This window comes from Petaurus breviceps, unplaced genomic scaffold, assembly GCF_028583685.1.
Source record: "Petaurus breviceps papuanus isolate PSGF00001 unplaced genomic scaffold, PetGlider_PUasm1.0 90617, whole genome shotgun sequence".
Taxonomy (NCBI): domain Eukaryota; kingdom Metazoa; phylum Chordata; class Mammalia; order Diprotodontia; family Petauridae; genus Petaurus; species Petaurus breviceps.
In genome coordinates, this window is record NW_027187287.1 from 229058 (window position 1) to 245197 (window position 16140).

The 16140-nt window shown below is 39.0% G+C and overlaps 1 protein-coding gene across 3 annotated transcripts; it reads left to right on the forward strand.

Annotated features, from left to right (window-relative positions):
* The first annotated feature begins 4085 nt into the window (after window positions 1-4085).
* LOC138142891 (importin subunit alpha-1) lies at window positions 4086-14317 on the forward strand. 3 transcript variants are annotated; one of them, XM_069063945.1, is made up of 11 exons: window positions 4086-4241; window positions 6078-6191; window positions 6401-6538; window positions 8493-8581; window positions 9149-9417; window positions 9796-9890; window positions 10076-10339; window positions 11873-12106; window positions 12304-12486; window positions 12585-12734; window positions 13536-14317. In XM_069063945.1, exons 2-11 carry the CDS (start codon window positions 6117-6119, stop codon window positions 13623-13625), a joined length of 1587 nt encoding a protein of 528 aa, XP_068920046.1. In that variant the 5' UTR covers window positions 4086-4241; window positions 6078-6116; the 3' UTR covers window positions 13626-14317. The 3 variants fall into 3 exon arrangements, with proteins under 3 accessions (XP_068920046.1, XP_068920047.1, XP_068920049.1); XM_069063946.1 differs by having other exon boundaries at window positions 4098-4241; window positions 6103-6191; XM_069063948.1 differs by lacking the exon at window positions 4086-4241 and having other exon boundaries at window positions 6103-6191; window positions 8474-8581.
* The last annotated feature ends 1823 nt before the right edge of the window (window positions 14318-16140 follow it).

Here is a 16140-nt window from a genome sequence, read left to right on the forward strand (position 1 = left end):
TGAGGAAGACAGTGAAGTCAGAACTCCTGAATCAAAAGCTTCAAAGGAAAATATGAGCTGGTTACAGGCCATAGAGAACCTGAAGAAGTAGATGAGAGAAGTGGAGGAAAAATTGGGAAGAGAAATGAGAAGGATGCAAGAAAATTATGAAATGAGAGTTAATAACCTGACTAAGGAAAAAAACACCTTAAAAAACAGACTAACTCAAATGGCAAAAGAGGCTCAAAAAGGCAATGAGGAGAAGAATGCCTTAAAAAGCCGAATTTCTAGATGGAAAAAGAATCTCAAAAGCTCAATGAGGAGAATCATGGCTTCAGAATTAGATTGGAGCAAATAGAAGCTAGTGACTTTATGAGAAATCAAGATGCTGTTAAACAGATCTAAACAAATGAAAGAATAGAGGGCAATGTGAAATATCTCATGGGAAAAACCACTGATCTGGAAAATAGATCCAGGAGAGATAATTTAATTTATTGAATTACCTGAAAGCCATGATCAAAGAAAGAACCTAGAAATCATACTCCAAGAAATTCTCAAGGAAAACTGCCCTGATGCTTTAGAACCAGAGAGCAAAATAAAGGTTGAAAGAATCCACCGATCACCTCCTGAAAAAAGATCCCAAAAAGAAAACTCCTAGGAATATTATAGCCAGGTTCTGGAGTTCCCAGATCAAGGAGAGAATATTACAAGCAGCCAGGAAGAAACAATTTGAATATTGTGGAAACACAATCAGGATAACTCAGGATCTGGCAGCTTCTACACTGAGGGATCAAAGGGCTTGGAATATGATATTCTGGATGTCAAAGGAGCTGGGATTAAAACCAAGAATCACCTACCCAGCAAAACTGAATATCATGTTTCAGGGGAAAATATGGTCATTCCGTGGAATAGAGGACTTTCAAGCATTCTTGATGAAAAAAACAGAGTTGAATAGAAAATTTGACATTCAGATACAAGAAGCAAGAGAAGCATGAGAAGGTAAACAGGGAAAAGAAATCATAAGGAACTTATCAAAGTTGAACTATTAACATTCCTATATGGAAAAATGATAATTGTAACTCATGAAAATTTTCTCAGTATAAAAATAGTTGAAGGGAATAGAAATAAATAAATAAATATATATATATATGTCTGTATCGGAGGGTATAGGCATATGAATACATATGTGAATGTATGTATATATGTTTACAGGCATACATAGAGGGCACAGGACCAACTTAATAGGAAGGGATGATACTTAAAAGGTGAAATTAAGAGGTGAGAGAAGAATATAATGAGAGGAGATGGGGAGAGAGAATGGGATAAACTATCTCATATAGAAGAGGCAAGAGAAAATGGTTACAATGGGAGGAAAGAACAGGAAGGCAAAAGGGAATGGGTCAACCTTATTCTCATTGAATTTGGCTCAGGGAGGGAATGACACACACTAAACTACAGGAGAGTGGGGGGAAGGGGATGATGGAAAGGAGGGCAGAGGGGGGGGGGGAGGGAAGTTGGAAGCACCCACTTTTGAAAAGGGACAGGATCAAAGTAGAGAATAGAACAAGTGGGAGGTGGGATAGGAGGGAGGGAAATATAGTCAGTCTTTTACAATATATCTACTATGTTAATGTTTTTCATTAGCTACACATGTACAACCTATACTGAATTGCTTATCTTCCCAGTAAGGGTGGGTGACAAGGGAGGAAGGGAATGAATGTGGAATTCAAAGTTTTAAAATCAAATGTTTAAAAAAAATTATATATATACTATTATTAACACTATTTTACATGTAATTGGGAAATAAGATATACAGGCACTGGGGTATAGAAATCCACCATGCCCTACTGGAAAAGTTGAAAGAGGTATGGGAGAAGATATGGAAGAGAACAGATTGGAGGAGGGGATATCCTGTGGGACTGTTATTTTGGGGCAGTGGGTAGGGGAAAAACAGGGAGAAAATTTGTAACTCAACATCCAGAGGAAATGAATGACGTAAATCAGAAGTTAATAAAGCATTTGAAAAATGAAAAAGAAGAAAAGAAAGTTAGATTTGATCACAGACACCTGTGACTCCACGAGACAGGGAATAAATACTAGAACTTAATCAAAGGATTGCAAAAATATGCAGCATCTGTCTGCCTCATTTTCTTCCACTGTAAAATGGGGATAGTAACACCTAACCTTGCAGGGTTATTATGAGGATCAAATAAGATATTTTTAAAGCACTTAAGCAGTGCCTAGCCCATAACTGGCACTTAATAAATGCTTGTTCCTTTTTGCTTCTTTAAGCAGGTCTTGCATCTTGGGTACAAGTATGCTCAAAAATTGTCTGGGCAACAATGATTTGGTAGAAATTCAGACAAATGATTCAATGAAATTTGTTGATATTTGTGACATTTACAAGTTTTCACAGGTGGCAAATGGCAGAGTTTGACTTAAGATCCAAGGCTTTCCCCTTTACTTTTACAAGAGTTGTGTGAGAACTTGGTCTCTTAGTGGTAAACTTCAGCACCTTCATTGCTTTGAAAATTATGAAACAATTGAGTTAAAATTGTAATTGAGCTCCACCACAGTCATATAAATAGCATTTGGTTTGGATTCAATTTGTACTATATAGGCAAGTTCCCTGCATTTGGAACTCCAGGGTGAGAAAAATCCTACCAATCTAACAACTTAGAAGTACTTAAGAGCACTGAGGTTAAGTGATTTGAATGGGTCACACACACCAGCAGGTCTTCCTGGTTTCTAGGCAGGCTCTCTATCCACTACAAAAATTAAGAATCTGAGAAATATTTTGGAATAGATGACTCCTGGAGCCTTTACCAAAGTTAAGAGACAGAACCAAGAAAGAGCAACAGCGTCAGAAAAATCCCACAGAGAAGTCAACATCCAGGAGAGGGCGGCTGAGTGTTAAAAGCTGCAGGGATATTCAGGTCATCTCTAGGTTGGATAACATCCTAGTTACTGTGGCACTCCATTCTACTTTCCCCATAACTGTTAGGGTTTTCTTTAATATCTTAAGTGGGAGGTTTTTATTTGCCTAATTCTATTTTGGCTTTGGTAAATCAGGCAACACCACTTTTCAAAGTGTGGTCTTCGGGTCCCCAATTTCCTTAAAGAGGTCCCTCAAAGTCAAAAGTGTTTTCATAATAATACTAAGATATTTGCCTGTTAAAATGCTCTTTCCTTTTCCAACTACTTATGTGAGGCTGGGTTGCTTTTTTTTTCATTAACTTCAAACAAATCAATAATAATGCAACAAACAACGCAAAAGCAGATATGAGAATCCAGTTATCTGGTTACACCAGACTTTAAAGAGATTTGCAACACTGCGTAGAACGGCCACTCTTCTCAGAAAATGTATGGAAAGGTTATTTTTCCACATAAAAATGCTACTGTTTATTTCCAAATAAATTAAACACTTAAAACTTATTCAATAAATATTATAGCAAAAGCTCTTCGGGGTCCTTGAGAAGTTAAAGGGAGTCCTGAAATGAAAAAGTTAGAGAACTACTGCAACACACTAATGTTGCATCACAGCATTTATGGTAGTTGTCCCCCCAAAACTACAAATTGCAGATTTTCTAAAACAAAAAGTTCGAAATCTCATACAATCAAAGAGACGTAGCCTTCCTGGAGCAAACACGTGGAAAATAACAATTTGTCTAAGCTACCCATATACATTATTTTAAAATAATTTTTACGTTTTTTTCCTTTCTTTCTATCTCAAACGTTTAGCATAGCTCCTGGAACACAGTCGTAACTTAATTTTTGCCTGTGGATTTGACTCGACAAATCGTGGAGCTCCTAAAAAAAAAAAAAATCGAAGAGAGCGCACAAATGTCATAAATTAAGAATCAAGGCCGCCCACCAGCCCAGCACAGGGAAAGATTAAAAAATCCGTCTGCCAAGCGTGGTTGCAAGGCATTCTGGGATAGATACGCAGGTTTTTTGCTGTTCCCGCATCTCACGAGAACTCCTCCCCTCTCCACTCCACCGCCCTCTTGCTCTACTTCCCTGGCCGGCTCCATCTTGGGACCACCCAACCCCGTGTTTTTCAAATCCACCAATGGCTGTGTTGCTTGGGCTCGAATGAGCCAATCGGAGCGCTAGGCCGCCGGGAAATTTAAATCGCGCCGGAGGGCCTCACGCGCCACACGGCTTTAGGGGTTGAGCTGTAGTGGCTGCTGCAAGTCTAACCGTGACGCAGCTGCAACCTCCTCCAGCTTCCCCTACGGGGCCCGCAGACCTCCCGCAACGTGAGTTCTTTTCTCTCCCCCGGAGATTGCAAAGACCGGGACAGCCGGAAACGGTTGGCTCCGGCGCTGGCGAGAGGGAGGGAGGGGTGTGAGAGAATCGCCTGTTGCTCTCCAGGCCCTCGTGGGGGGAGGGCCTGGCCGGGCCGTGGGCCTCGGGCCGCGCTCCGGCGCTTCCCCGCGGTGGCTGCGGCAGCGGCTGCGTTCCGGAACCCGGCTCCCTTGGGCCACTCTACCGAGGCCGGCTGGTGGCAGCGTAGGTCTGAAGACCAGCCTCTGTTACTTCAACCGCTACCCACGCTCTGGCTGCCGCGTGAGAGAGTGTGTGTGAGCGTGCGTGCGTGTGTAGCCGAGTTTATTTGGCGGGGGGGGGAGGCACAGGTACACCGAGGCTAAAGAGGAGCGGGCTTCCCACGACCCGGCCTAGGCGTGACGTGTTCTTTCCTCCTCCCTCGTACCTCTGAGGCCTGCAAGTTGGGCCGCGGCCCCCCCGCCCCCCAACAACCAGCCGGCCTGCCCAGGCCTTTGTGTCTGGCGGGTGTTGCCTCTCCCGAACTTCCTCTACGAAGATGCTTAGGTTCTGCTGGTCATGGGGAGCTGTCGCGGGAATGGGGTGCGAGGAGGAAATAGGGGGAAGAGAGGGCCCCTGGATTTTCCTCCTTTCCCATCCAGTATCTGGTTTAGAGAAGGGTCAGAAGTGCTAACTTTGCTGCCTGCCCGAGGCTTGAAGTCGGTGTTAGTTAATGGGGTTCAGGGTTTGTTGCTGGACAACTAAGCCACACCTTAGGTTCACCCCACCCACCACACCGCACTGATCTGCAGCCCTTCCTGCATTTAGTTAGCGCTTAATAAATACCATTCTCTCCCCCAGGCCTGGAAATAAACCCCACCTCACCCTCTTCGTTTCTCCGGCTTCTAACCCCACCTTAAATAGATTTTTCTTGTCTTCTAAAAAGAAAATGATCTCCCATTTATATGGGACTTAACGCTTTTAGTTGTTGTTGTCGTCGTTGTCTTCCGTTAAGATGAGAACTCCTGGAGGGCCGAGATGTATTTTTGCCTTTTTAATATGCTAAATAGCACTTAGCATAGTGCCAGGCTTTTTGGAGTAATTGATAGATTGAATCTGGAAGGTTTTGATTGTAACTGCTTACCAACCTTTGTGTATGCAATTGTGAGAGGATGCCAAGAACTAAAAATTCTCTCTTTTTTTTTTTTAAAGGACATGTCATAGCTGGGTGTTAAAACTTTGTTCATCCACCCACCATAGGAACAGATTGATGCTTGTCAACTTTTTGTTCTTAAATTATTTTAAAAATTAAATTTAAAATGACGTTTATCTTAACAGGAAACAAAATTGTCGAAAATTTTACTAAAATTATACAGCCTTATGACTGACTTAATAGTATTTTGGTGTAAGGAATATTTAATGGAGAGACTGGCAAGGGTTTAAGTGCTGGCAGCTTATCACCTTGCTGTCAGTTAACATGTACTTAAGAGGTTACTATATGCTAGGTAGGCATTGAGCTAAACTATGGTTAATACAGATTACTGTGAATTGGAGTACTTTTTAGTTTAATACATATAGTTACCTGGCTTATGCTATGGTTCCTATTAAATTGTATGTTCGTTGTCTAGTAAACACCTACTATGCTAGTCATGGGAAATACAAAAAAATGAAATGAGCATATAGAAATATAGATAACATGCTACTTTGGTAGCTGACATATTTCTGTTAGTGTTGGTTTTTTCTCTTTGGAGATATAATTAATGTTTCACAAAACAAAATCCTGCTGGATTTTTTATAAGGCATTGAAATTTCTTTTTTGTCTATTTCAGTTCCCTCCTTGCTTTTTTCTCCCAGTGTTGAACACAACCATGTCCACCAATGAAAATGCTAATTCACCAGCTGCCCGGCTTAATAGGTTTAAGAACAAAGGGAAAGACAGCACTGTGAGTAGTCTTAATCTTGTTACTTTTCAATATAATTGGGGGGGAGCACGACTGGATGGGGGAGCAGCTGAGCAGTGGGGCACTGGGTGTGCTCACTGAAAAGAACTTCTAGGCAACCTAAATTTGTTTTAGTAAAGATAATAAAGAAGATGACTGTGGATTCAAAAAAAAGAGCATAGAACACTTTGATTTTACTCTCCTCACTCAAGGAAATGAGGCGCCGCCGTATTGAAGTGAATGTAGAACTGAGGAAAGCCAAAAAAGATGACCAGATGCTGAAAAGAAGAAATGTCAGCACTTTTCCTGATGATGCTACTTCTCCACTGCAGGAAAACCGAAATAACCAGGTAAATTCTCAGTTTCTTCCAGCAGATTTTGCATGTGATTTTCATTCTTTGGATTTTAATTATATAATCTATAAATCTTTAGAAAAGACTGCCAGGGGCGGCTAGGTGGCATAGTGAGTACAGCTTTTGGGCCCCAGAGTCAAGAGGACCCCAGTTCAGTTCTGGCCTCAGACACTTAACATCCACACAAAAATACTAGCTGTGTAACCTTGGGCAAGTTACTTAACCCCAATTGCCCTCCCCCCCCCCCCCAAAAAAAAAAAGACTGCCATGTTGGGCTATGATTGTCCCTCAAACCTAGACATTCTTACTGTTTGAAGTAGCAGACTTGATGTGTAACAGAAAATAGTATAAGTAGCCAACTGTTAAGGGTACTGTAATCCTTTGTCACCCTGTATTCACCTCAGTCTTTGATATTTTTTTTTAATGTCCCTTTCTCAACAGCATCTATATTTAGAATGTCTCCTCTCCACTTTTTTCTTTTTTTTAAGCTATTGGGGTTAAGTAACTTGCTCACAAGGTTACATGGCCAGTTATTTCAGTTTTTTGTGTGGGTGCCAAGTATCTGAGGCCGGAACCCATCCCAGCTCTTATCTACACCACCTGGCCGCCCCTTCATCTCCACTTTTTACTTTTTGTCTTGGATGGGGTTGGGAGAATATGGTCACCTGTTCTCTATCTCTAGTATTACCGGTCCTTCAGAATGTTATAAAACTAACCACTAAAACACTTTGAAAAATGATATTACTCTAGTATTTCTGTTGCCCTTCTGTTGGAGTACAAGCCAGGCATGTAACATTCTTCACAATTTTATCCAAATTAAAATAATTTATATCACCTGTCCCCCCATCCTCTGTTTTTCTTCTTGCCATCCATAAATTTTTTAAATGGTGGTCATAATTTGCCGAGTTCATAGTAACTATTCCATAGTCTGATGCCACAAGATAATGTCTAATCTTCTTTTTGTCCCGGTTTTATTCTAATTAGGGCAAGCACCATGGAATAGATTTTAAACAATGTGCTAAAACCAGATGCATGTAACTATATAGTATTTGTACTGATGATCACAAAACACCAAGGGAAAGTTACTTAGCAATATTGAAGAAACTAGAAAGAGGTGTGCCAAAAAAAATGGAACAAATATAATTCTGGAACCTGATTAAAATCTTAGCAAGCTGTGCCTAAAAGAAAGTGCATGAATATCATTATTTATAAACTGCTTGCATAATAAAATAACATATCATGAATCAGAAGGGAAAAGCCTAGAAAAATCTTTCATCATTGACGGGGCTTGCAAATGGCAAAAAAACTATTTGCTAATAACATCAAATTGGGAAAAAAAAAAAAGATATTTCCCTGTTAGCTTGACTAGTTAAACATAGTAGATTGCTTGTTGTGTGAATGGGTCCAGCCTTTTTGGAAAGCAGTAATAGAATTATTCCTTAAGGAAGTTGATTTCCTAAAATTGGGAGTGGGGGAGATACCAGAAGTTGTTAAAAATATATCTAGCAACTAAATCTGTATTAGCAAAAACCTGGAAATATACTAGACATTGCCTAGTGAACAACTGAATAAGTGGCATGTTTTGTATAACAGTGAATTTAAAAAGAAATATAAATGTATCTGAAGTAATTGGGAATAAATAAAGCAGAACCAAAAGAACAAAATATGCTAAGTATACTTAATGTTAGAATTATAGCAAATATTTTTGCATACATTGTTAAAGGTTATGGGTTTTTTTTTTTTTTAAGTTTTAAAATGGACACCATGGGTGTCAATACACCCATGTTTGAGGCGTCCTTAAGTATTAATAAACTTGTATTTGCAATCTCTTGGAATACTTGGCTTAATCTTGATGAGATTTTTTTTTCTTTTGTGCCCTCATTTGAATACCTCTGCTTGTGATGGAAATTAAATTATGACTGCTATCTCAAGTTACTCATCTCTTTTGAAGGGCTCTGCACTTTGGTCTGTTGAAGATATTGTCAAAGGCATAAATAGTAATAATCTGGAGGTTCAACTTCAGGCTACCCAAGCTGCTAGGTAAGTATTTTTATTAATGGGAGGAAAGAAGAGAAAATTAAGTAATATCTTTTAAAAGTAACAATTGTTAAGTGAGGGCGGCCAGGTAGCACATCAAGTAAGGCTCCAGTGTTGAGAAGACCTGGAGATCGAATCCTGGGCTCAGACACTTAGCACCCACCCAGAAACACCTGACTGTGTAACCGTGAGCAAGTTACTTAACCCCAATTGTTTAGGGGCGGCCAGGTGGCTCAGCGAGTAAGAGCACTGGCTCCAGTGTCAGGATGACCTGGATCAAATCTGGGCTCAGATACTCAGTACCACACCCAGAAATAACTGGCCATGTAACCTTGAACAAGTTACTTAACCCCGATTGCTTAAAAAAAAAAAATAATTGTTAAGTGAAATAATACAGTTTTGTCGAGGGTCTGATTCTGGGCTCAATAAAAATCATCAAACTTGAAAAGAATTTTTAACTTATTGACCCAGTTAGCAGAACATGCTATTGCTTTCATTTTCAAGTATTTAGAATCATGAGGACTGCATATCAGATTCTTTGTAATGTTTATTTTTTTGTTACCTTTTTAGGAAACTCCTTTCTAGGGAAAAACAGCCTCCCATAGACCAAATAATTGAGGCTGGTATGATTCCAAAGCTTGTAGGCTTCTTGGGCAGGACAGACTGTAATCCTATTCAGTTTGAATCTGCTTGGGCACTTACTAACATTGCTTCTGGAACATCAGACCAAACCAAGGCTGTGGTAGATGGAGGGGCTATACCTGCGTTCATTGCCCTGTTGGCCTCTCCCCAGGCTCACATCAGTGAACAGGCAGTGTGGGCTCTGGGAAACATTGCAGGTATGTGAATTACAGAACTGTTTTTGGTTTGGTTTATCTAATAGCAAACAGGTTATTTGAGTAGAAGGATGATAGTTGTTGAGTTTTAGGCTAAAAGTCCCTGAAACTATTAAATCAGAATTATTGCAATCTTTCCAAAAAGGTAAGTTTGGTTTCCATTGTAGGTCCAGGTTGAAGGAGATTTTATCTGATACACTAAAACCAACCTTAATGAACTTAAATGGGTTTTTAAATGTCTGGGTGATACCTTTGACCTTGCTTTCAGGCAGGGAGAAAGAAACATGGACTTTGTAAAATCAGTTAAGAATGTAGTCTATTTATTGGTCTTTCAATTTTCTGTCCCTCCTGCAAGTGACAGTTAACTTTTGGTTTTTCCAGGTGATGGTTCAGCCTACAGAGACTTGGTTATCAAGTATGGTGCAATAGACCCACTTTTAGCTCTGCTTGCAGTTCCTGATATATCATCATTAGCAGTAAGTTAATTAAGCCATTTTCATTAGTAAAAACAATTCTTAACCAGACATTCAGGACTTATGTTTATTACGTTTAGTCTTACTTTATGCTTAATCTCTTTTTGCCCTTCTAAAAAGAAACTGATTATGTTGAATTAAAATGCTTAATTGTTTGAATTGGACTGATTTTTTTTTTCCTTTCTTAGTGTGGTTACTTAAGAAATCTTACCTGGACACTTTCAAATCTTTGTCGTAACAAGAATCCTGCTCCCCCAATAGAAGCTATTGAGCAGATTCTTCCTACCTTAGTCCGTCTTTTGCATCATGATGATCCAGAAGTTCTGGCAGATACCTGTTGGGCCATTTCCTACCTCACAGATGGCTCAAATGACAGGATTGAAGTGGTTGTGAAAACTGGAGTTGTCCCACAGCTAGTGAAACTTCTAGGATCTGGTGAATTGCCCATAGTGGTAAGAACATTTTAACTACATTTCAGTGATATACTGAGGAATGCTAAATTAGCTTTCCAATATTTGCAGCTAAATTTCTTGGCATTCCTCAGTCTTATCTATTTTGTGCTGTTTATTTATGTTGTATAATTAAGGACATAGTATTTATTAGATGTTAGAGATTTTAAGCTACTGTAATGTAATGCCAACTTCCAAAGGTTCAAAATACCAGTATAGGTGCTCTCCATTTTATTCAGTGACCAACCAAGAACAGAAGATCAAAATTTGACATCATTCAAAATACTGCATTTACTAAGAGTGATTAAATAATCTCCAAGTACAACCCTACCCCAGGACCTTCCAATCATTCAATCAATTACAAAGTCTCTGTTCTAAATATTTCTCCACCCCTAGGCTATACCTTCATTTAGTCCACCACAAAGCCCCTCTTCTCAAATGGAGATTAGTTTCCAAACATAAGTAAACTACATTCACTTGTTCAACCATAGAACACAAAAAGGTCAAAAGTTCCCCACCCCTGGATCACAATTGAATCTACCCCAGAGTTACATCAAGTTTAAGCACAGCACTTAATACCCAAATGAAGGTCTTTTCTTCATCTTGACAGGAGGCAAGTTCTCAGTAATCTTAGTTCCTGGGGAGACAAGGATTAGCAAGGCCACAAGATACATTGCCAGTCCCTTCATTAATTCATCCTCTGTCTGTAGAACAGTCCTAGAACCCCTGAAAACATTAGCAAAACCCTCTCCCAGGATTTCTGTAAACATACAACAAGAAAATCCTTCTTCAGGGCTTCTGAACCAACAGAAAGGTTCCCAGACCCCTACAACAACAGCACTGTCCTTCACCAGTGGACAGTATTCACTCTGTCTGCAGGACAGTCTCCAGACCCCTGCAACAACAGCACTGTCCTTCACCAGTGGACAGTATTCATTCTCTGTCTGCAGGACAGCCTCAGGGCTTCTTAACCAAAATCCAGGTTCCAGGACTTCTTCAGCAAAAGGACTGTCTTTCACCAGTGGACAAATCTGGCAAAACAACATCAAAACAGACAGACAAAGTACCAGCAAAACAGCCATGTCTCCTCAGTCCTTGCCAGCTCCGGGGGCAGGTCTCAAAAGTCCAGGGTGATTCAAAGTGGCACTCAACAATTCTCCCCAATTCTCTCTCTCCCTCTCCCTCCACCTCTCCCTCCACTTGGGTGCTGCTTCCAAAAAGTTCTTCTGCCTCTCTCTTGTCTCTCCAGATCTTGTCACCAGCTCCTCCCAGTCCATCCCACAGGTGGGATTACCAAGCTCTGGGTTTTAACACAATCAATTTGAAAAACTAAGCCAATACAGGGGTATCTTTACATGTCCTTACTATTACAGCTACCTATTGATTTACTCAAAGCCTCATGTACTGTAGCCTGAAGGAATAGATCACAGAAACAAAGAAACAAGGGAATGCAAAGTTTTTCTTATAGTGCTATTGATATATATATAGCAATGTATAGCGATAGCTGTTGAATTTAACATACACTCTCCTTTTCAGACTCCTTCCTTACGGGCTATAGGAAACATTGTCACTGGGACAGATGAACAAACTCAGATTGTAATAGATTCAGGAGCACTTGCTGTCTTTCCTAGCCTGCTTACTCACCCCAAAACCAATATCCAGAAGGAGGCTGCGTGGACCATGTCAAACATCACGGCTGGCCGTCAGGACCAAATACAGCAAGTTGTGAATCATGGACTAGTTCCATACTTGGTTGGAATTCTGTCAAAGGTATGAAAATAAAAATGTTCATCTGTCCCATATTAACTCTTCAGCCATACCTTTATGTGGTGAATCATTTTAGAAATACATTGCTTAATAGACTCTAAATATAAAATACTCTAGTATTCTACTAGCTACCAACTGATGTTAACTAATCCTTTAACATTTTAAAAACAGTGTAATATTTTTGTTTGTACATTGAACAGGGAGACTTTAAGTCACAGAAAGAGGCTGTATGGGCTGTCACAAACTATACGAGTGGTGGAACAATTGAGCAGATTGTGTATCTTGTCCAAAATGGAATTCTGGAACCTTTAATCAACCTCTTGTCTGCAAAAGACAGCAAAATTGTACTGGTTATTTTGGATGCAATTTCAAATATTTTTCTGGTGAGTTTCTGGCTTGTTATAAACATGTTTTATTATTTAATACTGTTTGTGTAATTGGTTTCATCAAGTGTGATTAATCCATGGTGATGGGTTCTTAGGCTGCTGAAAAACTAAATGAAACTGAAAAACTGTGTATCCTAATTGAAGAATGTGGAGGACTAGACAGAATTGAAGCACTTCAATCACATGAAAACGAAATGGTGTATAAGGCTTCCTCAAGCTTAATTGAAAAGTATTTCTCTGCAGAGGTGAGTATTAGATGAAGAAAAAACCAGTTCAATTTGGTAAATATTGCATGTAATTTTTTGTGTGTGTGTTTTTAAATTAGCATTAAGTTTAATGGGAGGTCTAGATGATTTGTACACTCCTGAGAGGGAAAATACAGATCATTGGCACCTTTTCTGCAATTTAACTGTGACATTTAGGTTTGTAGCCAGGAATAGGATTTGAACAAAAATCTTATTGTTGCCAAAGATGGCCCAATAACCAGCATGACACACTGCCACTCTGTTTTCCTGTCACTGATTTATTGAAACCAATACACTAGAACCTCAAATTTTTTAACTGACATAACAGAATTAGTAGTGATCAAGTAACTTTTATTTATTGAGAGTAGCTTAAATAAGCATTAATTCATTCAGTAAGTTAAAACTAGATACAGAAGGTTGAACTTAAAATATACTGCTGATTCCAACATGTATTTTAGGAAATTGTGCCCTACCTCCTCTCTGGGTTACTCCTGTTGTTCCTAGTCTGTTTTAATTTGCATCTTTAAAATTTCATTATGTTTTGTAAAAGTATGTGGAATGTTTCATTTGAGAAGAATTGTAGGTCAAATACAAAATTAATTTTATCCTTTCATTGAAACAGTATAAATTAAATAAGTATAGATCAGTTGTGGCCTCTTATCTTCCTTTTGATATAGCTATTCTGTAAACAAAAGGAAGCCTGGGTTGAAAGTTGTATATAAGGTATCCACAGTAGACTGACTTACTGAATATAAACGTATTACTATACAAGGGTTTGTTTGTTTGGTGTTCTCCTTCCAGGAAGAAGATCAGAATGTTGTCCCAGAATCTACCTCTGATGGCTATACCTTCCAGATTCAAGATGGCACTCCTGGGACCTTTAACTTTTAGATTTTACAGTCAAACCTTCAAGTCTTGTATGCCTTGTTCTTGGTATAATTTTGTCTTACTGTCTCTCCATTTTAAGATCTTTTTTTAAATGTGACTTTTAATGTAGCACTAATGCATACTTGAACAGTTTGAACTGTGTACATACTGTATGAAACCTCTATCCTCAATAGGCTTCTTATTTCTATGTGGAATTTCCTGTTTTGCAGTGTCCTGTAAATAAAAACTTAATTCCACACTTGGCCTTACCCCAGTTTGCCTAATTTATCACATTTTAAATGGGTGCTACCTTTTAGTCCAAGAAAAGTGGGAGATTCTATTTCAAGTGGTGATTCTATTCCAAGGATCTGTGAATTTTGTATGTGGTTATTTCCTCCATAAATGGAGTTTGTAACCTGAAGAATATAGTTTTAAAGAGTTGATTTGGCTGAAAATCTATGACTTTGTGGCTGGCCCACTGCAAACTTTTCTGAAACTAATCTGCTAGTCTTACGACTAGCAGTTACCACTAGGCCAGGTTGATCATCCTAACCGAACTTGATGTAGAATATAGCAGAGCCTGCGTTTTATTCATAACAGCCTTTGTCAACTCAACATGATGGTAGATTCAAACTTCAGTGGAAGAGATGTTTGTGTTTCTATTCTGATTATTGTACGTTAGTAAATAAACAATTTCCAATGTGAGAAACTTATAAGGCGCTCTAAAGTTCATTTTTAACTTTCTCTTCCCACCCAGGTTTTTTTGTACTATTGTCTCTTAATCTGTAAACACTCTTAGGTTTTAACTGCTGTATAAATGTAAATTTAATCTCCCTTCTGTATACTGTGTGTACTTGTTGATTGTTTGTCTCTTGCCCTTTCTAAAAATGTGTGTGAAATTTATCCAGAGAATTTCACCTAAACTTTGATAGCAGCCACCTTTAGGTAGAGTCTTAAAATGTTCAGATTGGGTTTTTTTGGTTGGGTTTTTTTTCCCATTTGCTCTACTGATCTAGGCCCGCCCTGTCTTCTGCATTTCTCACTGTTGACCTTTTACCTTCATGTCATTCCTCAACCATCACTTTAGTACGAATATCCTTCAACTTTAACTATGGAAGAGGCAATATGGTGCAGGGGAAAGTTTTAGATTTGGGGGTTCTAGCTCTGCCACTTGATACACCTGTGACCTTAACACAAGTAATTTAACTGTAAAATGAGGCTGGAATATGAGTTCTAAGAACATAATCCATCCCCTGCTCTTAAAGATCTTTTTTAGGGTGATCCTAAAAACTTGATTTGCTTACATTTTCCTGTCCTATCAAAAATTAATTATTGGGCCTTTGATAATCTGGCCCTGCTGTGTCTAGGTAACTTGTCCCTCAGTATCCTCTCCGTATCTTTGCCATAGTCAAGTTTGATTCCTTCTGACTTCTTTCCCATTTCTTTTTGCAGCTTTGCTTCTGTTCTAGTACAGTGTTAGCTGTTTTCAAGTTGTCAACTTGAGCCCTGTCCTCAATATAGAATATTTTCTGACTCTTAAGCCTTAATATCAAGGCTTTTTAAAACTAATCAGTTTTCGGTGGCACAGTGAATAGAGCATCGACCCATATGTGACCTTGGGCAAATCACTTAAGCCCAGCTGTCCTCCAAAAAAGCAAAAAAAAAAAGTTTTCCTTTGTGTAACTCTAGATGGTGGTATTAAAAGCCATACAATTTGCTACATAAATATAAATGTTTTGGGTAGAATGGTAGAGTCAGACTGGGTTCCAGTAAATGCTTAGATTTAACTTTGTGGATTTGGTTTGGCAAGAAAGGTAAAGTGACCCTTGGAGCTTGGATCCTGCTTGAAAGAGCAGGCACCAGAACAGACTTACTGTCTTAGGGTGTGGGTTCCTGTTCTTTTTGAAAGTGCTTATTGGCACCTAAGGCTTTTCTTATCCTGGCTGAAAGGTAGAACCCAGGGGCAGATATTAGAGCCATACATCAAATCATCTCCGGTCTGTAAAATCTTGATGTGTAAAATAGGAATCAAATGAGAATTGCAAAATTTTTCAAATCTTAAAACATAGAAATGTCTATTAGTATGACTTTTAGTTTCCCAACTAACATGGGGAGAATATAACCTAAATTTTTAAGGTGGATTTCATCTGTCTTATTGTTGGACATATAGTGAATAATATTGAGAGTAGAGGCAGCATGGAAAAAGTGAATTTGGAGATGGTGGTTTAAATGTCCACTCAAGTATTTGGCAGGCCCCTTTACTTGATTTTTCATGTGAATGTAATTCATCATTACTGATCTCAAAGGTTGCTTCTACTTCTAAATCCTATGATTCAGGAATAAGAATTGTGTGTGTACACTGAATTGATGGGTTATGATCTAGTTTCATAGGAGCTTTGATGTGATAGAGGGTAGCAGAAAAGTGGATTAAGACTAGGGAATCCTGGCTCAACAGTTTTTGTGTAACTATCTTGATTGGGAAAGTCATCTTGCAAGTTTCAGTGACTAAAATTTGGAAGACCTCTTAAGATTTCCTTAT

Bases quoted from the DNA above. Each gene is read 5' to 3' on its own strand.
- LOC138142891 (XM_069063945.1), top strand. From the start codon at position 6,117: ATGTCCACCAATGAAAATGCTAATTCACCAGCTGCCCGGCTTAATAGG. The intron at 12,107-12,303 runs GTATGAAAATAA...TACATTGAACAG, and splicing joins TGGTTGGAATTCTGTCAAAG to GGAGACTTTAAGTCACAGAA. The intron at 12,735-13,535 runs GTGAGTATTAGA...TTCTCCTTCCAG, and splicing joins AAAAGTATTTCTCTGCAGAG to GAAGAAGATCAGAATGTTGT.